Here is a 22,111-nt window from a genome sequence, read left to right on the forward strand (position 1 = left end):
TTTCCTCTGAGGGATAGAGCTATATACATCTCTGTCCTGGCTCTGCAGCCATCACTTCTCAGAGGCCCACAGACAATTCTCCCTCTTTCTGGCAGCAACTCCTCTGCTTATTTATGGCCTTGTTTTCTTTGATAAGTCTCAAACTTGTAACATTCCGTTCTTTCCTTGCCTGTCAAGGAGATGTTTGTCCTTGTGTCACTATTGGAGAGTATTTCTCAGGCCAGCTCTGCCTGGCCCCTGCCTCAGTCTGTCCAACTGCTTCGGCAGTAGATCCCAGCTGGGCTGTAATTGTCTTCCAAAGTTCTGGCTGAATTCTTTCTCTTTGGGGTTTGGAATTGTACTGCCGTCCTCGAGCTGTGTGCCGCAGAGTGAGAGGACACCTCTCCCCACCAGCACCGCTTCCACCAGGCCGCTCTGCCAAGCCCTAAGCCAGCTTTGCTGTGCTTGACTTACAGGGTGGTAACATGGAGGAGCAGTGCTCTGACCTGTAAATTAAACACCCATGAGAAAAGAGCTGCCTTGCAGCAAAGCTGGGGAAAGACGAGGCCGACTTTCAGCATTCTCTGTGCCTGGCTTTAGATCTGCTTCCAACGGGCTGCTGCAGACATCGGGGGGTTCATGGAACCAAACAGAAGGGACTCTTCTGTCACAGCTCCCTATCTCCTTTTAGCATAAGCTGGTGTAACCTCCCTGCAGCTCAACCTGTTATAAGGCAAAATGGAGGAAGAAGAGAGATCCAGGCAGAAAAACACCTTCAACTTCAATACTTGAAGGCTGTGTGTTATTTATTCCAACAGCTTATATAGTTTTATCAAACCATCTTTAACACAAAACATGTCTCCTAAAAGAGAGTGGGGTGAGATCTTTCCAGAGATAAACCCTTCTCAGCTAACAGCTTGCATGGGTAAGCCTCGATTTCAACAGTCAAAACAGGAAAATTTTTTCTCCCCTCCCCTTAACAATACCTTAAAATGTTAAAACCCAAAGAAAAAGATGCCTGTGGCTGATGCTGCTGGGTCTGTAGGTGGAGCTCGTCCACACGTCTGCGCTTTGGTCCTTTTCTGATAGCTAAGTGGCAGCAGCACAGGTGAGTGGTGCTTGACATGAACACGGCGGGACTGGCCGGGTCCCTTCCCCGCTGCCCACCGTGACTAGGGGCTACACGGACAGTCTAGGGGCCAGTTCAGATCTAAGATGCAAAATGAGGGTAATGCTTAGAAAACACCAAAATCTAAGCTCCTAATCTATGGAAACAGAGAATAAATAATAGTCTAAATTTATGAAGTAAGAAGGTACCTTGGACAGGAAAGTCTGTGTATATTATTACTGAAATTGTGTTTTCCTATAGAGGAAAATTGCAGCTAAGGCATCTTGAGAATGGCTCATATCACTACAACCACTGCAGTGTTCTAAGTTGTTAGGGATGGGAGCAGAAGTCTTTTGGAGGTGCCAGTCCTTGCACAGCGTCCTGCAGCTCTCTGAACCAAATTGCAGCAGAGGCATTTGACAGAGCACTTGTTCCATGTTGGCTTTTGTCTGCAGATTCAACAGTAAATTCTTGTTTAAGGTTTACAGCAAGTCCCTCCTCCTGCCCCATCCCACCCCCTGCACGCTCTCATGGGGAGGGGCTGTTGTCTTGCCCCTTTGGTCTTGCTCCAGGGTCCTTCTCAGAAGAAGTGGCATCTGCTTGGCTTTCTGCAGAAGGGAGGATTGGGAAGAAAGCACGGTTACACTCTGCTGAGGACAGAAGTGATCAGTAATTGCTACAGGCTTACTCAGATTGCCAGCTGAAGAGCTTCCTGTGACCAGATATTTGGCCTAAGAGTATCAGGCTCTCCCTTCAAGGCCCCAGAGTGCAAACACTTCTCAAGACAGAATAGCTGGTGATGTTGGGAGGGAGCCTTGGGAGGTGTAAGGGAGCTGCAAGGATTTTATATGACCGCAAGGTGCGTAGATACAGCAGTCCTACAATAATCTCTTTCAAAGCAGGGGTGTGCTCTCCTTGTCTAAACTGTAAATGCAACTTGTAAGTGCTCCTGGAACGTCTTTAAGACATCGCAGTGGTTAGCCAAATTGCTCTGCTAGAAGAGCTCTAATTTGTTCTTGGTTCTATTATCGACATTAAAGGGTACAGCTAGGGTAACATGTTTCAAAGCATTTTATAGTTACAGATTGTAGTTTAGAGAGGCAAAAGAGAAGGGGCTAAAAATGAGTTTACTCTCTGCGTCTCTGCTGTATTTTTTGGCTCTAGTTAGTGAAAACAGACTAGATGGTTTCCCTACGCTTTGAGCTGAGGGTTTATGCTTCCTGACCAGTCAGCTGGTCAGCATATACTGAGCAGGGTGACATTGCTGCCATGTTTGGGCTACAGGGAAAGATTTGGAGATGGTTGACTGGTTTTTAAAATTATTTCTATTGTTACCTAAAATACTGTGGAAGTATTTTAAGGCTAATTTTCAACAAAACAAAACAAACCTGCCCAAAAAAGTCTAAGGTAGGTCTGATGTGTAATTTGCCCTGGGAATGCTGTTGGTCAGTCCTTGTCCTGTTTAAACACCAGTGCCTCTGCAAGCCAGACTAGCAAAGGGGGTGTCTGGAGCGCACAGTGCTCGTGTGCCGGGGACCCCAGGGACCATCGCGTTCCTTGCAAGGGGCCCTCGGTCTGGGAGAATCGCCGACTGGCCCAGTACCAGCTGAGCAAGAAGCACAGATTAGCCTCCCAGCAGTTTCGCACCTTGCCCCCTGGCCTAGGCTCCAGCAGCTATGCTTACTGGTGTCCGTGGCAGCTCACCTGCTCCTTCGATGGAGAGGTCACTTATGTCCCCTGTCAGCTTGCGCATGCTGATAGCAGTTGCATCTCCTTGGATGTCGTGCACAGCGTTCCTCCGACCAGCCCGATCACAGGAAATAAAGTCGGTGTATGTGGTGGACTCTACCTCCATTGCTGGTCTTGCATTTCCAGACGCCTGCAAATCCCTGGGGAGAAAACACAGTTCTGAGGTCAAGGATGCTCGGCAAGCCTTGAGGCATGACTCTGTTCAGGTTAGATTACTTTATGGAGTTAAATTACAGCATGAAAAAATAGTGGCTGTAATTCTGCTCTGGGTCCTAGAACAGCGGCGACTGAAATCTCAGATAACAACTCAGTCACATGGGGTGTCATGTTGGGTGACCCGCACTGTGCCAGGTGAGAGCAGGTAGGTAGGAAAGATCCGTCTCGGCAGCGTTTTTGGCCCCTATTCTGCCTTCCCCATCCAGAGGCGAGGCAGACGAGGCATTTGTCTCTCCTTTTTAGTTTTCAGCCTTCTCCTTGACAAGGCCACAGCAGCAGCCAGGGCCTTTTCTACAGAAAAAGCATTCGCTCTGCTGCCGCCAGCTTTGTTCTTGCAGTGAGTGAGTGGAGACGGCGTGAACGAGACACGAGTCTGGGGGACGCTCACGGCGGCGCCCTGTCCTTGCTGCTGCCCTGCTCCGACCGCGGCAGCTGGCTCGCTGGCACGCAGACCCTTCCCTGGCATCTCACTTCTCCCTCCTCTGCCCAGCCGCCCCGGGTTAAAGGCACAGCACTCGCCTCACCCAGCGCCTCTTTTGCACAGAGGAGCAGGGGTGGTAGCAAAACCGAAATCCCTGGGACACGGCATGCTGCGGCAGGCGGTTTCCCTGGCACGGCAGAGGACATGGAGGCTGTCTTGATTGTAAAGCCCTGAGTCCCAGTTTGATGTCAGCGTTGCCCCAAGGCCCCCTTCTTCCTCAAGCTGCCACGGGTGCTTTGGATGGAGGCCACTTTTGGCTCTTTGCCCTGGGGGTGGGAGGGTTGAGGCAGCCTGAATCTGTGAGCAGAAGTGATCGGGGCCTCAAACGGATACGAGTGTGAAAGCTCTAGCAGGCAGATGAGTATTTCATAGTTCTTGGGCTTTGGATCTGTACTGACCTCAGCTGGCGTATTTGTCAGATGCATGTACCTAACTGAAAAAGGGGTCAGTGAAACTGCTTTGAGATAAGCGCTACCATGTGAAAAACAAACCTCCTGCGAGATTTTGGATCCCTTCGCCCTAGGCTTATTTCTGTGCCAAGCACAAAGAAAGGGTTAGAATGGCCACTCGTAGCCCCGAGAGTAATGCTGCGAGCCAGCTCTTATTCCAGCCTGATTGGTATTTATGTTGTCGGTTTTCATTTTAGCTGGTGGTTTTACTTGCCAGCATTTGTACAGTACAGACCGTCCAGGGATCTCAGCAGCTCTGGGAACATATCACAGGCATCTTGGCTCTCAGGCACAGAGCTAGTTATTACATGCTGCCTTTGCATTGGAAATCTGGTGCTCTTGGTTCCTTCCCATGTTTACAAGGCATTTAGTTTGTTTATTTGCATGGAAGTTGGAGATTAATAGTTTTCTTATCTCTGATTTTCCCCACTGTAAAGAATATCCTTAACTACTGATGCTGCGAATACTTGGAGGAGGTTCTGATGAGAAACATGCTGGTGTCCAAAGAAAAATTCAACTTCTTGCCATTCACTGCTTTTGTATCTTGGGGTTAACGTCCCACAAGAGGCTGAGAAATTCGCTTAGCTCCTTTACAAACCCTGCATAAAGTTGCTCTTCTGAGGTAGGAAATCTGCTGTGTTCACACTGCTCCCTGCCGGGAGTTAGATACACAAAAGGAGACAAACCCTGAGACTGGACCTGCGCTTGCTTGTTGTCCCCCGTGGTAGGGACAGCCCTGCGCTGTGCACGTGCTGGTCCTGACCTGCTCTCCTGCATTTGTCCTTGGAGAGCAGGTGGGGGTCACGCTCGGCGGGGCTGAGCCCCTGCCAGCAACGCTGCCCCGGTAGCAACTTCTGCTGCAAACTCGCAGGCTCAGGGAGCCTTTGGCAGCAGCAGGCTGGCGTGTGTCAGTCCAGACGTCCCTGCAGCCAGGTGGTGCTATGAAACAGTGCTTCTTGGGCTTGAAAACTGAAAAACAGTTGTGAAACTCCTGACCGATGAGATGTTTAAAGGAACAGGGCTAAAAAATGACTGCTCTTTACAGAGCTTTCACCTTCAGCTTTGCAAGTACATCCTTCCCTCTAAGTCCTAGCTCCTGCCAGTGGGAAAAGCCACACCATGGGGACTGGTGAGCTCCCTGGGTGGAGTGCACAGCACAGTGGCTGCATGCCACCATCCACTGGCTCCGCGTTGGTAAGCCCTGAATCCCTCCCCGAAGCTGGGGTGGTCCCATCAGCAGCGCTGAGCCTGGGCTCCCATCCGACAACCTCGTCCTGCAGCCAGCAGAAATGACTTGCTCCCAGCGTGGAAGGGGAGAGCCCTCCGGCTCCAGCGTGATTCGGGCTCTTTGCATGGATTACCAATGAGCACTGGATATGGATTTAGCCAGCAAAGGGGTAGCCAGTCTTGGCTGAAGCATCTCTCTTAGATGCTTATTTGCAGATGCTGGGAGAGCCATCTGGTGCCACAGGGGTGGTGGAAGCTGGAAACCACTAGTGCTACTCTACTATCACTTCAGAGCTGCATGAGGAACCGAAGTGCTACTGCATGCTAAAAGCCAATGTTTCCTTCCCTGCAGGGCCTGCATTGAACACAAGATGCCAGACCCACAGCTTGTAGCGCAACCATGCAGCAACCTCACTCACATTATGATGGTAGAAAGAAAACAATGGAGAAGATGTGATAGGCCAGGATAAAAAGAGGTTAAAAACCTCCCCTTGTTCTGAGATTTAGCAGGGTGCAGTACCCTCAAACCTTCATAAATCCAGCATGTTTCAGCAGCTTCTGGGACTCCTCTCTTGGTGCTAATGCTAGCTCAGGGAACGCTGGCGTCGGCTCACTGGTAGGATGTGGGACATGGCCCACTGCAGACCTTCCCAGAGAACTTGCTTCTTGAAATCCAGCCCTTGCAAATGTCCCCCTCCTCTCAGGGCTCAGCATCCCTCTAACACATGTTTAACTGAGCAAGGGGAAGAGCTGCAGTCTTCACCCCAGAAAGAGATCCCAGCTGTTGTTCTTTCCTTCATCTTCCTTTCTTCACAGGCCTGTCCTTCCCAGGAAACGGCACCCAGTCTGGATGCGGCAAGCTGGCTGTCCTCAGCGAGCGAAGAGCCTTTCCCTGTGACGGGATGAACGTCTGTCAGTCCTCGCCAAGTCTTACTTTCAGCTCATCGGGACCCAGAGGCTGCTGACCCTCCACAGCTGCTCTGAGTCTTTCTTGGTTGAACGCTTAGCAACGCTGATGTGTCTGCAGCTGAAATCAAAATTGGAGGGGGCAGAGGAAATGAATATATAAGCACGAATTAACCTTCAGACTGAACGGGGGAGAGGAGAGCCTGGGAAAGCCTGCAGATTCAGGACCTTGACTCTGCATTAGAGCGTGCCCGTGGTCAGCCTGCCTCCTACCGCTTCCCAGGCATCCTTGTTGCCTCAAGAACTGTGCAGTAGCGGTGGGAGAAATGTCACATGCTGGAATAAAGAAGCTTCTGCAAGAGCGGGCCAAACAAGCATGCGTCTATCTCCTCAAACCATGAAGTGCAACCAGTTCAGATGTGGGCTGTGCGGGGGCCCTCCTGCCTTTGCACAGGGGCTGCACTGCCTGGGCTTAAGGGTGGACTCCACAAATCAGGGGCAGGAGCCCACAAGCCCGTGGGATGAAACTGTTTCCCGGTGTTGCTTGCTGTACCTGTCATAGGTAGATCCACTTATCTGCGGCAATACCATGCCAAATGACTGAATGTCCTACCACGTGGGAAAAGGAAGGGACCTTTCTAAAAAAAAAAGAGAGGGGAAAAAAGAAAAAAAAAAAGAATATGTCTGCAAAAGCATGTCCTGGTGTGGGGGGGTTTGGGTTCGAGCTCTGCTGGGTGCCGGCCGGGAGATGGCGCATTCGATTTATTTTCCATTGCCGGGCAATTTTGTGCTTGGTGTTTAGGATCCCACTGCGAAGAGATGGAGAGGGGCAGATTTTGAGCAGAGATGTCGAATTTGCGCAGTTCCTGCGGGGGTTTCAAGGTGGGCAGCCCTCAAAAGCCTTGCGGGCAGATCCCTCCCCGGCTGGCAGAGGGTCTGGCCTTTCCATCCCGGGGAAACCGTTGCACTGAGCAGGTAGTGGGAGTTGTCACCTCAATTTTCTGTGTAAGACTTGATTTTTCAAAGAGCATTTCCACATTTCCAGGCAGGTGCAGAACAGATCAGTGGGTTTTAGTCAGTGGAAACATCTTTTTACATGTCAGTGACAAGAGAGGAGCCAATTTCCCTCTTACCCACGTAGTTCAGTTCGAAACTGCGTCACCGTGGGCAGTCATTTAGCAGTGGTAGTGGCGTGCAGAAAGTGCCGTGTTTCACCAGCTGGCTCCTCACCTTCTGGTTTTCATATTCCTGTGGGCCGACAGGGGAGGGAGGAATCTGCAAGCTCTCGCCAGGCGTTCCCAGAGTAAGTGCGCATTCGGTTTTAGCAGCACATTAAAATGCAGTGTACAAGTATTTCCAGGGCACCTTCTCTGCTCGCTTGCCTTGGTGAAAAAATCTGGCTTTGCCAAACCTGCTACTTCGTCTGTACTTGTTTTTCCTTAGTGTTTTTACGAGGACTGGAATGAAATAGAAAATCTGGAGTTGTAATAGCCTCAGTTCCGCTGGTCTGGATTTGGCTTTTGGAGCTTTTTTGTTGTTGCTGTTGGACCTCAGCTGGGCTCACTGTCATTTTTTAGGGAACTCGTACAGCAGCTGAAGGAGCAGCTGCCTCTGCTCTTTCGGGCTCTGAAATTTTGTGGCTTAGATAAACTAGCCCTACTGGGCCCCACTGGGGCTGAATTTTACCCACTTAGATGGTGTCTGGCAGGTAATTAAAGGGTTAAACGTTTCTGCCACACGCTGGTGTGCAAGAGAGCCAGAAACTAGGGCATTTCCTCTGAGTCAGCTCGGTGCCCCTCTCCGTGCACCTGACAGCTCGGCAGCTGAGTCCCGTTTCCCCTCTCACCTGCTGCTCCGTAAGGCAGTCCCCGGGCTCAGCGGCTAAGAGCAAACACGTACTGCAAATACTACGAGTGGTGGACGAATGACCCGGAAACGTCACGGGAGGCTTAAACTCAGCCTAGAGCTGCGCACCTGCAGAGCAAACACAAGCCCCGTGACGCAAGCCAGAAGCCCGGGTCTAATTTGGCGGGATGGGGTGGATTTTAGTCGCGCCCAGCCCCGGACCCGGTGTCAAGGAGTGCCTTTGCAGGGCGTTTCGCTGGCCCCTGGTCTGCCGCCTCTCGTCTAGGTAAAACCGTAAGCTTTTTACGTCAAGGAAGAGCGATTTATGGGCTGCATCCTGATACCGGCTATCAGCAGACCACAGACCTCGGCCCGCTCTCCCTGCGCCGCCGGCCTCGCTCTCCCCTTCTGGCCTGCCTCTCTTACCTCTCGCCCGCCTCAGGCTTCTGCCCTCCGTCTAACCCGGCCTCGCAGCGAAGGCAGAGGGCCCGCGTGTCAGAGGAAGACCTGTTCGTCTCCGCGTGGCATCGGCGGCACTTTCTGGCGTAAGGCAGCTTGGCCTCGTGCTTAGACATTCTCGCCCCGAGGGGAGCCAGCGCGGCCCGCGTGCTGCAGGGAGGGAGGAGGCGCGGCGGTTAAGCTCGGCCTCGGCTCTCCCTGCGTCCCTGTTCCCTGCTGCCGCCCTGCTTCGCTTTACACAGASGGGGGCTCGGGCCCGGATCTTGCTTCCCCGCTTCCCCGCCGTAGCGCTGGACGGGGTAGGTCCGAGCAGCTGCTGCCCCCCGTTCGCTCCGGGGCGACACGGAGACCTGCCCGTCCCGCGGGGGCAAGCGAGAGCGGCCGCAGGGCTGCTCTGCTCGACGCGCCGTCCCCCGTCCCGCCGGCGAAGGGGGCCGTGTGCCGGGGCCAGCGCGCACCGACGGCGGCGGCGGGGCTGCGCAGAGCCCCGCGGCAGCACCGTTTCGCTGTGCGGGCGGCGCTGAGCCCCGAGATGCCCCGGGGCAGGCGCTGTAGCAGACTCACGTCCCGGCACGCCGAGGGCCCCGCGTCCCTGGCGGTTGGGAGCCAACGGCCGCGGGCCTCGCCTGGCGCCAGGTTCTGGGCAGAACGGGGCCCCGGCACCCCATGGCCACCGGCACCCTGCCTCCCGCCGGGGCTGGGGACCCCGCCGCGGCCCCCGCCACCGCCGCTGCCGCCGCCCTGGGGCTCGGGGCTCCGCGAGGCGCAGAACCCAAGCCAAGCGCTCGCGGTGGGGCGGAGGGCAAGGGCTGCGCTTCCCGGCGGTGGGATGGGATGGGACCTCGCTGCTGGCCCCCGCACGTATGAAATCTAAAGCTGCGAGGCCACGCTAAACCCTACCGTTTTTCCGGGGTATGTTCCTGCCCCACGCGGTGTCACGGTTCCCTAGGGGAACGGGCTTACGACCGCCTATTTCTGTTCAGCACCACATCCTGCTTCGCGTCCCTTCGCTGCCAGCCGGCGGGACAGGCGCTAAGCCGTGCGGTTGTGCCCGAGCTCTCCGCGCGGCGCTGAGCTCCCCTTGCCCTTTCATTCCATGGCACACTCGCTATTATTAGCCCTCTYCCGCTGGGGCCAGACCCATAACAACAGCAAAACATACTCAACAGCCCTGCTGGGCTTTTAAAATATTTACGGCGTAAGATGGTTTACTGCAGAGGGGGGCCTGGTAGAGCACAGAGACGGGAGCACCAGGATTTCTGTGCTCCCTGTGGGTCTGCTGTGAGGTTCCCTGCTGTGAGAGTCTCATCCAGGGAGGAGAAAAAACATCACGCAGGGCAGAAGCCAGCACTTGAGGTCAGGGGGTTTCCACCAACTGTCTGACAACTTCCAGCTGGAATTTCAGCAAATTTTCCACTAGCTCTTGTCTGGGAACAAGCGTGAGATGTGCATCAAAGAAGGAGGGCTCTGTACCAGGGCTGGAGAGCGCTGGTAGAGCTGCGCTCCTGTTTTCAAGGCCTAGCTACGGCCCAAGACCCCCCTGCACTCGAGCTTAGAGCCACAGCCAGAAGCCAAACTGAAGCTGCAGAAGTCCTGTGTGGAGCCCAGTCTTCCTAGTTGTTACATATGTGAAAAGTGTTGGTAAGGCTGGTCACAGACTGGCCTACGCTGACCCAGGCACAGAGCTCCCTGCTTTCCTGGCAGGCATACATCCTCCAAAACGTGGGGACGTGGTGGTATTTGTCAGACTTGACGTGGTCCGAATTGCCGAGCCCCAGGTTTCCTGGCTGGGAGAGAAAACAAGCAGGACGAGGGCTGAAGTGTGGTTTCCCACCAGAATACGTGTGTCCACCTTAGTACATGTGTCCAGCTCATTTGTTCGGAGGCTCCTTTCCAGAGCAGAACAGCRTGAAAGAGCCTCACCAGGAACCCCTCGTGTCGCCAGAGTTGGAGTTATACCTCACTGGCTTTCCAGGATTTCTCTCCCTCTCCTTCAGTTAGTGGCTGAAGAGATGTCAAAGTTGGGCTGTTGGGCATGTCTCATTGCCCTTTCACCCCAGTACCTCTGCTGTCCCAAAGTGCCTCCTGCTGCTCCAGGTCCTCCTGGCCATTGCCTTGCTCCCAACTGATGTAAGAGATGCTCCAGCAGAATTCAAAATTACGGACAACCCTTGGCGTCTAGGGCAGGATGGCTCCCTCGTGCATGTGCGCAGCAGTCCCCAGGGGAGCAGGGAAGGCCTGGGGGCGAAGGTGGGGAGGTGGGAGGCCATCGCTCAGTTGCTCCAACTAACAGCACCCTTCACTTCATTAGCGCAGTCTGTGTTGATCTCTCTGCTGGCCAAGGCTCTGGCTCCAGCCCCGTGCGCGTGTTAGTGGCTGCACGAGGCTGTTAGTTACGTTCGCATTAATGGTAAAAGGCTCCAGCTAATCACTCGGAAAGGCAACAAGCAGCAGCCTGCTCCAGACGCCCGGCAGCGCGGCTGGGCCCGGTGCTGTGCGCATCGGTCTAGTCTGGCCGTGCAGCTCTGCCGGTTTGCACTAGCTGAGACTCAGCCCTGTGCAGGGTGCCTAAGGCACCTCTCCACCTGCACTGGGGCAGCATCACCTTCAGTCTCCGCAAGGGACAGGTGCTTGGTGTAAGCTCCCCAGATCCTCAGGGATAGTAGGAATCACAATATCCCTTGGCAACCAAGGTTTTATGAAGCTCTCTGCTCCTCCCTCCCCCCAGCATCCAACCTTGGCTGCATTTTAAGCCTCTTCTGCGCTTCTCACCAAGTTGATTAATGGAAATAATTGGTCTCTTCATGCATCTGGAGACAGTTGCCGTGACAGCAGTTGTATTTTTGTTTTTTGTTCCCAGGTTGAGCTTGTTTTTCACATCCCACAGCTTCGAGGTGCTAATGAATCAGGGCACTTAAGTTTCTCCACCCCTCGGAAAGCCGCACGCTCCTCTGAGCATCGGGGGAGGCAGGGCAGAGCGAGCATCTGCATCTGGGAGTTAAAATTAACTGTCTGGCTCAGAACCCGCGACAGATAAAGCCACAGGACGAAGCCAGTGCAGCCCCTTGCTCCGTGCAAGACGAGTGCCGCGCATCGGGGGGATGTGGCAGCCTCCGCCGGCCCGTGCCAGCAGCGAAGGCGGTGGAGCAGCCTGCCAGCCCCGTGGGAACTCCCCACCTCTGCGGGGCAGGGAGCCGAGCTCCGGGAAGGGCCCCTCCGGGGAGAGGGGCGGCAGCGTGCTCGTCCCTGCCGCTGCCACGCGCAGCCACAGCTCAGAGCAGCCGTCGGGCCAAGCCGGCCCCAGGGCAGGGCAGGCTGGCACATCTCTCTCGCTGCCTTTTTGCCTCCTAAAGCCAGGCCTCGTGCTAGTGCTGGGTCAACGCTGGTCTCTGACTGTTGCACAGCGAAGAGAAGCAAGCCAAAGCCCTCGTATTCAGCCAGGGAGCTGCTGCATGGCCACTTAGCGCCTTCCTCCTTGTGAGCCGGCCCTCCGTGGGCCCCTGCGACCCTTGGAGGGTAGGCTTCGAAGCCGTAAGGAGTATGAAGGTATCAGTGTGTTCTCCCAGCTTCTTATTTACCTGCCTTTTCATGTGAACCTGCTTTTTACACAAACAGAAGTGATGACTGTGTGGAAGATCTAATACTGGCTGAATTTGCAAGACAGACTAACCACAGAGCAGTCACTTCACACGCCTCGGCTGTAAAAATCTCACAGCTGCTCCTCTCACGTTTTAGAAGGGCTCCTGTATTGTCTCCGCTTATGACGGGCACAGACATCCCCATCACATCTGGGCCATTTAGTGGATCCCTTTTGGATGTGGATGGCCTGTGGATGCAGATCCTCCTGCCTCCCCCCAAATCACGCAGGCCCCTGAAAGAAAAGTCCCTGCTGTATTTCACATCAAAGGCTGGAAATTACCCAGTAGTCCCACAGCTCTTCTGGTCGCACCAGGGTATTGCTCTCTCAGTGACCATCACCTACTCAGCCCACCGGCCTGGGGGCTCTCACCCACAGCACAACCTCCCCTTCCCTGACAGACCCTCCCCAAGCAAGGAGCAGACACAGCTGGGGCATATTTTCTAGCACAGCTGCCCTTGCCATGTATAAATGGAGGGAGAAGGCAGACTGGCTCTTGATGGCTTAGCTGTCTTTTTGGGTGCAAGAAGAGCTTTCTGCAAGGGGAGAGGTAAGCAGGGCTGGGGATTTTTTTATATGCTAAAGAGGGAAACAAATAAATTGTGTGCAACTTTGCTCTGTTTTCTGAGGGCAAGAATTGATCTCTGCTGTTGTGTGAGCATGATGCTTGTATGCCTGGGAAGGGGGAGTTTAGCTTGGGAGAGGTGTTACACAGGCTATAGCAGCAGCTAAAACTACATAGCTAGCTTGGGGAGACTGCTTAGCACGGGGTCCATAAAGCTGATGGCCACCTGTGCTGGGCCTTCCTCACGCAGGCTTGTACAAGCTTGTAGAAAGTCACGTTCAGCTTCCACGTAGTCCTTCTGCCTAGGTGCAGTGCAAGGGCCTGAGTGAGAAGCCATGAAGCCTCCCGAGATGCGAGAGCCCTGGCAGCTCTCAACAGTCCTAAAAATAATCAGGGCATCTCTTGAGAATGTCACCATGGAATAAGGCAGGCTGATCAGCAAAAATGGGCTTAGCTCCGCTCCCTGGGGCCTGTCTGACCTGTTCCTCCACACCACTGCACAGAAGAAAATCACTGGCATAACTCACAGCCTAGAGCAGGGGTGACGTTTGCCTGGAAAGTTGGGGGGGGGGGAAAATCTGTCTTCTGGAGCTATGACAAGAATTAAATGGCTGAGATGCTGCTGTTGGTGCTTTACATACAATAGGAACGAAAAGTGTTGGAGTTAAAAGCAGGCCTGCAGTGAGATGTGGCTAAGCTAAGTCCTTTGGTGTGGCTCCAAAGCTGCTGTTAAATCAATAGCTCCTTTGATCGCGCTAACTCGCTCAAACCCCCACCTGAACAGGGAAGGCGGCACTGGGCCTGCATATACCTTTCTCTGTGCATTTCTATGGTGGGTGAAGAATTTTTGTACATCTGTGCTAGATAGCAACTTCTGCAACCTGCARGCAGGTTAAATACCCTCTCAGTAAGTCACTGGGGAGAGGACACCTAGACAGGAACTGAAGTGGTATTCTAGAAACGTGCCTGTAAYGCTACATCAGGGAACCTCAGAGTGGACATCACCGAGTTATAGCCTCAGAACAGGGGAAGCTCCCAAGAAAACAAATTGCCAACTATTTTATTGTCCACTGAAATGCAGCCTGGGCGTGGGAGTACATGGGATGTTCCTCAGATCTTGCTGGGCTGACTGTGCATGCCGGGCAAACCCCACTGATGTGGCTATCTGTGGGCAAGCRTCATTCCCATGCAAGCATCGGGGCAGCCCGTAAGAAAGCAGGCTTTGCGCAGGACGCGTTTCCTTCCCGCTGCTCACAGAGCGCACTCGGTGTGCGGTAGCGCAGTTTGCTGACGAGGGAGAGCCACGCAGCATGGTTTGCGTTAGTGGCTGCCCTTAGCGTCAGCGTTGCAACACGACTTTGTATAAGTACGTTGCCATGAAGTATAGAAAATACAGCAGGAAAGTCATTACAGCAGAATTGCGGATGTTCATTTCCTCTTAGCTCTGGGTGTCTTTCTAGCAACTAGTAGTTCAGAATACAGGGGCAGGTCAAATGACTTTTTGCAAAACGGAAAGGAAAAAAACCCTTTCCTGCTTATATAATACTTCCCTGTGAATAAAAACCATGTTGGTCTGCAKTGTGAATCCCTACCTGATTTAGTTGACTTTCCTTCTGGACATGACTTCAGATAAGCTTCATACACAGCAGGGCAGCAGCTTCTGGGGATGGAAGAGAAAATAAACATAAGAAAATGTTGCCTGTGCTTTTGTTTGGAAGCACAAAGCTCAGTTGCTTTTTCAACTGTCTGAGTGTAACAGCAATGGGAACGTGGGGTCTGGCAGGGCTTTGCCCAGGGGGCTTAGCAGAGCTGGGCTTGGTGAGCGCCCAGACAAGAGCTGCGGGACTCTGGGACAGTAGGTGTTTGCGAGGCCCATGCTCGGGAGGATTTGCACTACTAGTGGTTTGGCCTGTTAAGGTCTAAGAACAAAGAAAGTTTAGCGAGAGGCCTGGCTTTCACCAAAGAAGTTCTCTTTGGTTTTACTTCTCCTTTTCTTCGCTTCATTTGGGTGCGCTGGGGGGCCTGAAGCAGCTCACTTCCCCTGCTCCGGACCGCCGGCAGGCTCGGYGCAAGTCAGTGGCTCTGTCGTGAACGTTAACAAATGTTGGTTGGCACCTATGTTGGATTTGAAGAAGTGAAACTTCCACGTCTGGCTGTTTGAGACGAGGGGAAGTTTGATCGGTACTTCTAGTTGCCTTGCTTAGTTTATCTTGCGTTACTTGGGTTTCTTTGCTGTTTGTGCTTGTGTACAGCTGTGCATTTTGTCCCCAAACCCCACTCAGAGACATTTCCTCTGTGGCCTTAACATCTGTGGGTGAATTGTAATCTCCTGACCTGCAGAGCCCAGCCAACAAGACACTTGCTTATTTTAGCAGCTGTTTCAGCTTTCAGACTTTTTGGAACATCATGGACTGTTTTTTTCACTCTGTCCCAGGAACAAATATTAGCAGAATGAAAAGCAAGAAGTTAACTGTTTAATAATATAAGCAGTAACTAGTTCTGTCTAGCCCATCAGTGTAGCGTACCCCTCTGCTATTACGTCCCATCAGTTTCCAAACCAGAACAGATCGAGGGCCTTTCTCCTTACTTTTGACCCACTTTTTAAAGTGCCTATTTGGAGGAGCCGAATATTCCTTGCCGGCTCCGTCCCTGCTTCAAGGACAGGGCACTTGCTGCTTTTGTGTGTCCGTTTCCCCATCTGTTCAATGCAGCTATTAATACTTGCTTCCCTCACTAGACATTTCAAATATTTGTAAAGCACTTTCAGACCTGCAGATGACAGGCCTACAGAAGTGGAAAATACTAATTATGATTGGGACAACATCCAGACAAAGACACAAGGACTGAATGATACAATTTTGTTAGTGTTTACTGCATTTACAGTGAAGGGCTCATTGGAAACACCAGACCGGAAAAGAAACAGGATTCCCACAACTCTGGGAATATGTATAGCCCTTTTGGGGCACCAACCAGGCAAACAAAAGCAGGAAGGAAGAAAGCCAGCTTTGACGATCCATGACTCTTTATTTTCCTCCTTTGCATTCCTGCCTCCTCCTGGCTCATGTGTTACACAGCCCAAACAGTTAAAACCTCAGCACTTCAGATTTATTGCAGGAAAAAAAAAAAGCCATCAAAATATATGGCCCTGTGCCAAGAGAGGCTTAAAGCAAATTGGAACAATGATGCTCTGAGCTAGAAAAGGAAGAGTCATCCCTGAGACAGCCTGTTCCTGACGTGATGTGAGGGGAAAACCCCATAGTCACTCAAAGGAGTGGACTCAAGAGSGAAACTCTCCAGCAACTGGTACTGGCCTTCCAACACTGCAGCCTTGGYTCCAGCTGGGTGTTTCTCCCCACAGCCCCGGCTTGGGGATTTGGAGTTGCTGTGTCTGCAAAAGTGACGGTGGACACCTTGCTCCATCGGTGAAGGCTCCCATGCCGCCCTGGGCAGGCCTGGCCCCACAGCTCCCACTGCGATGGGCAGAGCTGTGAAGGCACCTCTGTGCGAAGGCTCGGGCCAGGCAACCTCCCACRCTGGGTGTTTAAGGGTGCTGAGGTGGTTTAGTTGGTGCAGTGCGACTAAGGATGGGCAAACATATCATTGTTAAAGAACGTTTTACACTTCCTAATCTGATGCCATAACCCAGCAAGGTACCATGAATTATTTGGGCACCTCTGGAAACATGCATTGGATAGCTAAACATCCATTCCTGATCAGGACAGAATTACAAGGGCATTGTCATCAGCAAAATATACATCATTTGGCACTCAGATTCCTTCCATTTTTATCAACTGTTGCTCAAAAGGAACAAACATATGAAACAAATGCAGTGTTCTCAGCATTGTTTCAAAATGACTGCACATTCCAAAAGACCCAGAATGTGTTTTGGCAGAATTCAGCATTATTCTGTACAGCAGATGATGTGGTGCTGCTTTTGATCCAGAAAGGAAATCCTTTTTGGTTTCAGCCATGGTGATGGTGGCAGAGAAAAGGTCATCCTCATATCTCTTGACTCATGGGTAGACAACAGGCCAAATCATTGCTGATTAGAATATGAGAATTGTCCCCCCAGAGCAGACTAAAAGACTGTCTCATTTAGTATCCTGTCTACAAAACAATAGCTGGCATTCTTGGCCTCAGAGGTGCAGGCAAGCTTGTAATTGTAATGCAATATTTTTCATCAGTTACTAATTGCCCTGAAACAGAAGGTTTTATAATCCTTAAAAAACAATATCTTCTTAATTATAACCAGAGTAGTTTTATTACCCAGATAAGTACATTATCTCTATTTAAAATGCCTTCTGAAGTCTTAGTTCCAGGGATATCTAGTGGCAATGAGCACCACAGATTAATTGCACATTGTGGAAACAGTAATTCCAGTAAAGTTGATGACATTCCACTGAGGATAAGTTTGGCCTATTACATCATTGCAAATATCAACAAATGTTGGCATTTCAGGGCTTGCCTGGGAGTTCCCGAGGCAATGGCTTGTGACCAGTAGTACGTCTGCATGAAAGCAGGCATGGAGAAGCAACACAAAGAGCACCATGCTTCTAGGGAAGAATTTAAGAACTTGTAGTGCGAACCAGAAACCAGTGGTGCAAAAGTACATATCCCTGCAGGCTCGAATGGAGCAAAGGTTTTGCAACAGGGGAATAAACAGTTCATAGTCCAACAGGGCTGCTCTAGCACAAGAGGTCTCAGACTGAGTCCTGGAATGGTTTCTCTAGCTATCTGTATCTTCTGCCTTGAGTAGCTGGGGACAAAGCACACGCCATAGCCTAGCGCTCCCAGTTAGTTTCAGTCTCACTGGCTCATACTGGTAAGCTTTTGGTAGCAGCTCCCTTTATGACTTGGCTTTCTCTAGTCACAGATTAGAGTACTGGAAACAAGTCTTTTCTCTCATTCTGTCTCAGAAATGGATACTGTGGTGAATGGTTTGTCTTGGTCCTCTGAATCGGTGCCTGTATACAGCTTTAGTCACACTAAGGAAACCCTTAGCAGCAGAGAAACCAACAGATCTTGGCTTTGAATGTGAAAATGAGAGACTCTGAACAGGAGCATAGAAAGGCAAACAAAAAGCTGGGTTGTGGCTTCTCATGTTCCTCATTGAATTTGGAGCTGTAGATTCAACCCAGCAATTCTGCCACAGATCTGTGTGACCCCAGGAAAATAATTTGATCTGTTTAGTTTCTGTCTATAAAATAAGAGCCTGTGATGGACTGCCCGGACAGGCTGGAGGGATTAACTCATGGCAGAATCCTCCAGTAACCAGCCCTGAAATGAGGGAGGTCCCGAAAGTGTTAGCAACTCAGAAAACATTTTTTGTAGTTATATTTTTGAGGTGAGGGTTGTGTGGCTATGTATATTGCTCTGAGTGGGCTCAAAAGTAGACTTATTTTTCTTTGGAATAAGAAAATGAGGAAAAAATATGCAAAACCAAGTGCTCTAGCTCAGTGTGTGACTTTACACCTAGTTAGAAATGGCCACTGTGAGTACAAAAATGAGTGGTTGGAAAATGCATGCCTATGAATATTCTTGGGTTTTAAGGTCTCCACTCTCAAGCTACCCATGGTGGAAGCTTATCTACCATATTTTAATGGTCTCCAGTTCTTTGAGGCATCCGAGTCTTCACACTGTTGGAAAGCATCCTTGAAAATGATGGCAGGGAAAACCAGTGTGTCCTTGTGGAGCTCTGCCTAAAGGAACCAGAGTGCTCTGTTCTGTGCTCAAGATATTTTAAGCATTGTTGCTATAGCCATGTTTGTAAGTGGTCATTTAATCTGTCTGCAGCATGAATGAATCGAGCCATTGAGGAGCTCCTCATGTATCCTTGTTTCCCAAACACTGTCCCTCCTGAGAGTGGAAATGTGAGGATTTCCCAGCTGGGTGGCCACACATTAGCAAGGTGGCCCTTTTCAGCTCAGAGCCTGAGAAGCCAAAGCATGCCTCATGGCTATCCAAATTGGGCACGCCAGCCTGCCCACCAGCGAGCAGGGCAGAGCCCAGAGTTGCCTGGGCTGCCCCTGCCTGCCCTGTCCCTGCCACCAGGGCAGGTGGCTGCAGTGGGGCTTGGAGCTGTCACCTCTCCAGGAGTCCTCTCGCACTGCTGCAGCGCTGCATCGTCCCCTCCGTGGCTACCTCCTGCCTGTTTGACGCTCTCAAGTCCTCTTACGAGTTTGTCCCATCATCTCAGCCACCAAGGGCATTGCTTCTGGGGAGAAAGGCTGCACTTGGCTCTCACTTTGTGGACTCATTTACCCCTTCTGAGCAAATGGAAATGTTTCCTAAACACCCCTTTAGGGCCAAGGCATTACATTCACGTAAAAGCTCACTGCCACCACTTCCAGCACCTCGGGGGAAACTAGAGAGGCGAGAGGAAGAAAGACAGCTCGGAGGTGGAGGAATTCTCAAAACCTCCCGGGACTATTGCCACACTGCTGTTCTTTTTTTATCCCAAGTCTTTGCCTTTTAAAACATTTGCTTGGAAAGTTAGATGCCAGGGAGTCTCAGAGCCYGTTTCTGCTGACACGCACGGCAAAATTCCCATTCATGCCGGCGCTTCACCTAGGAGCCTCGGGAGCTTTGCAGTTCCTAATGATCCTGAGCGGCGATTCATATCGCAGCCTGCACAGAAAGCCCTCCGGGCACAGCGGCCGCCCGGCTGTCTCGCAGGTTGGCATTTGCTCGAATGAAAACCAGAAGTGCCTCTTATGTTGCAAGGAATTTTGTCTGGCTAGCTGCTCAAAATAAATGGACAAATGTCAGAAATGAGGCCAGAAATCCCCAGCGGGGGCAGAAATCCATGCTCCATTGTGATTTCTAAATGCTGAATCTGCTCTCCCCGCTTCCCCTTCGCGGCCGGTCCCAAACGACATTCTTTCCAAAGTGACATGGTAGCCACCTCCCTCGGCTCAGCCTACAAACTGCTGCTACAGACAGCAGAAAGCTGAGATTCAGCTAAGTTTTCAACCTACGGTTTGTGGGCAGCAAAATCTCGCTATTCGCAGTCAGTTGGGCAAAAGTTAACTCTATCTTCAAGCCAATCGCCCGTTCGTAAGGCGGCTGCAGCGCCCGCGCGGTCGGCTCCTCGCCGCGTCGCCAGGTAGGTCTGTCCTCGGCGGACGGACCCGCGCCCGCCGGTGATGCACCGCAGCGGCATCCGCGTCCCTCGCGCTCGCCGCGAGCCTGCGACTGTACTTACAGACGGACCGGGGCTCCGGCGGCTGCTTGAATCCCAAGGTAGCGAGTCACGCCGCTAGCAAAGGACCCGGGGCTCGGAGCAACCCTCCGAGCGTATCCGCCGGGTCGGGCGAGCAGCCAAGGCGGCCAGGTTAGTCACAGCCCGTTTCAGACTTGCCGTTTCCTTGTACTCGGAGCTGCTAAATGAAGTTGCGCTTCTGGGGCCGAGGGGCGTGTTCTCGGCTCTCGCCAAGTGAGTCCCTGCCTGCTGTAATCCAATGCTCGTCCTGATGATGTCAAGCGGCTACTGCTCGGCTTCTACCTTACAGCAAGGCGGGAGGGATCGATTTCCTTCTCACAGGGATCTTTGTTTAGCTTTGCCTTGTAACCTCATCTCCCGGCAGCTGCGGGTGCCCAAACATCCTTCCTTCGATTTTCAGCGCTGGAGCTTTTGTTGCGAGATGCTTCCCCCTCGCCGCAACTGTTGGAGCGGCCCCCCTACCCCCGCGGAGGCTCCACCTGTTAGCTGCTGCCCTGCGCCGGCAGCTCCCGAGGTTTCTTTAGCGCATTGCTCGGATTCACTTCTCAGCTGCGCCTCGCTATTTAGCCTGCGCGGTGGGGCCCGGCCGAAGGCACCCTCGCACCCGATACGGTGCGAACGCTTTTACTGGGCTGAGTGCGAGGGCAGCGCCTCGCAGAAAAATAGCTTTGTGTCTTTTTGGAGTGCCTTCTGCTCCGCGGAGTCCCACAGGGTATGATATGCTTTGTAAAAGCCATGTGTGCTTCAGGTCATCTGCCCCTGGCTCACAGCCTTATTTGGGGGTGAAATGCAGAGCTGGTGTCAGAACGGCACCCAAATCTAAGGGGGGAAGGTGCTTAGGGCAAGCCGGTGCTGTATATCGAGCACATATCTTTGCATCCACACTGCTGTGATGCAAAGCCTGGGGGCCCTCGGGGAGCTCGGGACCGTTCCAGGAGCAGAGGAAGTTTTGGCTGCTTTTGCCCATATCAGAGGCCCAGGAACGTCCCTCTCCCTATATCCCGTCTGCCTTGGAGGCAACGCCAGGTGACCGACGCCAAAAGAACAAGCTGACTGCAGCACTGTGTCTCTGGTCTTTCTCCTGGCCCATATTCTTACATAGCCTTAACAGCATGGTGGAGAGGTGCATGAACACACAAATGTGATAGATATTACTGTCTGTGCAGTTTGCTACTGCCCAAATGCTGCAGTCGGAACYGTGGCCCCTTAATGCTAATGGCTTTGCCAAGAGATTGCAAGACACAGTCGGTCCCTGCTGTAAGGACGCAAGGAGCCACAACCTTGTAAAGGGGAGAATAAGTGGCCATGTCTCAGCTGAGGAGCATGAAGGATATTTGCAGAAGACCTGATTCAGTTCCCACTAGAGCCATGGGAGCTCTCCCTTTGGGCTGAGTGCAAAGCGAGCAATTTGGGCTGTGAAGACTTGGCTCTCCCAACCTGCCATCTTGCTGAGCAGAAGACAGATATAAAACCAGGCTTTCTCTCATCCTGAAGCTCTCACGTGGCGGATGGGCCTTGGAGTCATTCAGCCCCAGGCTTGCCATCTGCCTCCACGCCAGATAGGAGAACCAGCACTCTGCCTCCACCCCAGGCTGGGCTGCTCAGCTGGACCTGCTCCACCTCCCTTGGCCTCCACCAGTGAGAGTCTCCGTTTGTGTGCATCAGAAAACGAGCTGCTCGTTGGGATAGATACCCCCACCCCCTGCCATCACGTGCAGGAAGAGAGAAAAACATACCAACAAAAGAAGCAGGCAGTGCAGGAAACACCCTGACGACTCTAATGAGGCACTGAAGAAGGAGAAAAGACCTCAATAAAGCAAAACATACTCATGCTCAGTGTAGCTGCTGAGCCCCCAACTGACCTAACATAGCTCCGTCTCTTAATTCTATTTTGTTTCAAAACTGGCATCAGGAAGCCAGTTTGATTATCAGAGATGTATCATTTGACAGAAACTAATCTCTCTGGTGCTTCTGAGTCATGCATTATTACTTACCTGAACATAATGGTAATGACTTCACCACAGAGTGCAAGGTGCTGCCTATCTTCACTAGGGGCACAGCTGGTGGAGGAGGGCTCTGCCACACTAAGTCAAGATATCAGTTCTCCAGACCATTGCCTCAGGAGATTGCTCAGCTGGTCCAGCAAAGGCTGAATTTTTTTTGTGTTTATTCCAACTCATATTTGAAAGAAATCCAGAAGACAAAAGCTCTTACACTGACACTTAGACGGCAGGGTCTGAAGGCCAAATGTTGTCATGTGCTTGTAAG

At 52.1% G+C, this 22,111-nt stretch overlaps 1 protein-coding gene across 1 annotated transcript; it reads right to left on the reverse strand.

Moving 5' to 3' along the window:
• Positions 1–418: 418 nt before the first annotated feature.
• PKIG (cAMP-dependent protein kinase inhibitor gamma) lies at positions 419–20,322 on the reverse strand. Its single transcript, XM_026057307.1, has 4 exons — positions 19,826–20,322; positions 14,214–14,281; positions 2,792–2,976; positions 419–1,695 (listed from the first exon to the last, which is right to left on the reverse strand). The coding sequence occupies exons 3-4, from the start codon at positions 2,940–2,942 to the stop codon at positions 1,616–1,618; spliced, it is 231 nt and encodes a 76-aa protein (XP_025913092.1). The 5' UTR covers positions 2,943–2,976; positions 14,214–14,281; positions 19,826–20,322; the 3' UTR covers positions 419–1,615.
• Between the last annotated feature and the right edge of the window lie 1,789 nt (positions 20,323–22,111).

This window comes from Apteryx rowi, unplaced genomic scaffold (assembly GCF_003343035.1).
Source record: "Apteryx rowi isolate R43461 unplaced genomic scaffold, aptRow1 scaffold_0, whole genome shotgun sequence".
Lineage (NCBI taxonomy): Eukaryota > Metazoa > Chordata > Aves > Apterygiformes > Apterygidae > Apteryx > Apteryx rowi.

What these genes read in the sequence shown, in the direction of transcription:
- PKIG (XM_026057307.1), bottom strand. Translation starts at nt 2,942, where the DNA reads ATGGAGGTAGAGTCCACCACATACACCGACTTTATTTCCTGTGATCGG. An exon ending in CCTCTCCATCGAAGGAGCAG is followed by an intron (nt 1,696 to 2,791) that starts GTGAGCTGCCAC and finishes TCCCTTCTGCAG; the next exon opens with AAAGCCAAGCAGATGCCACT.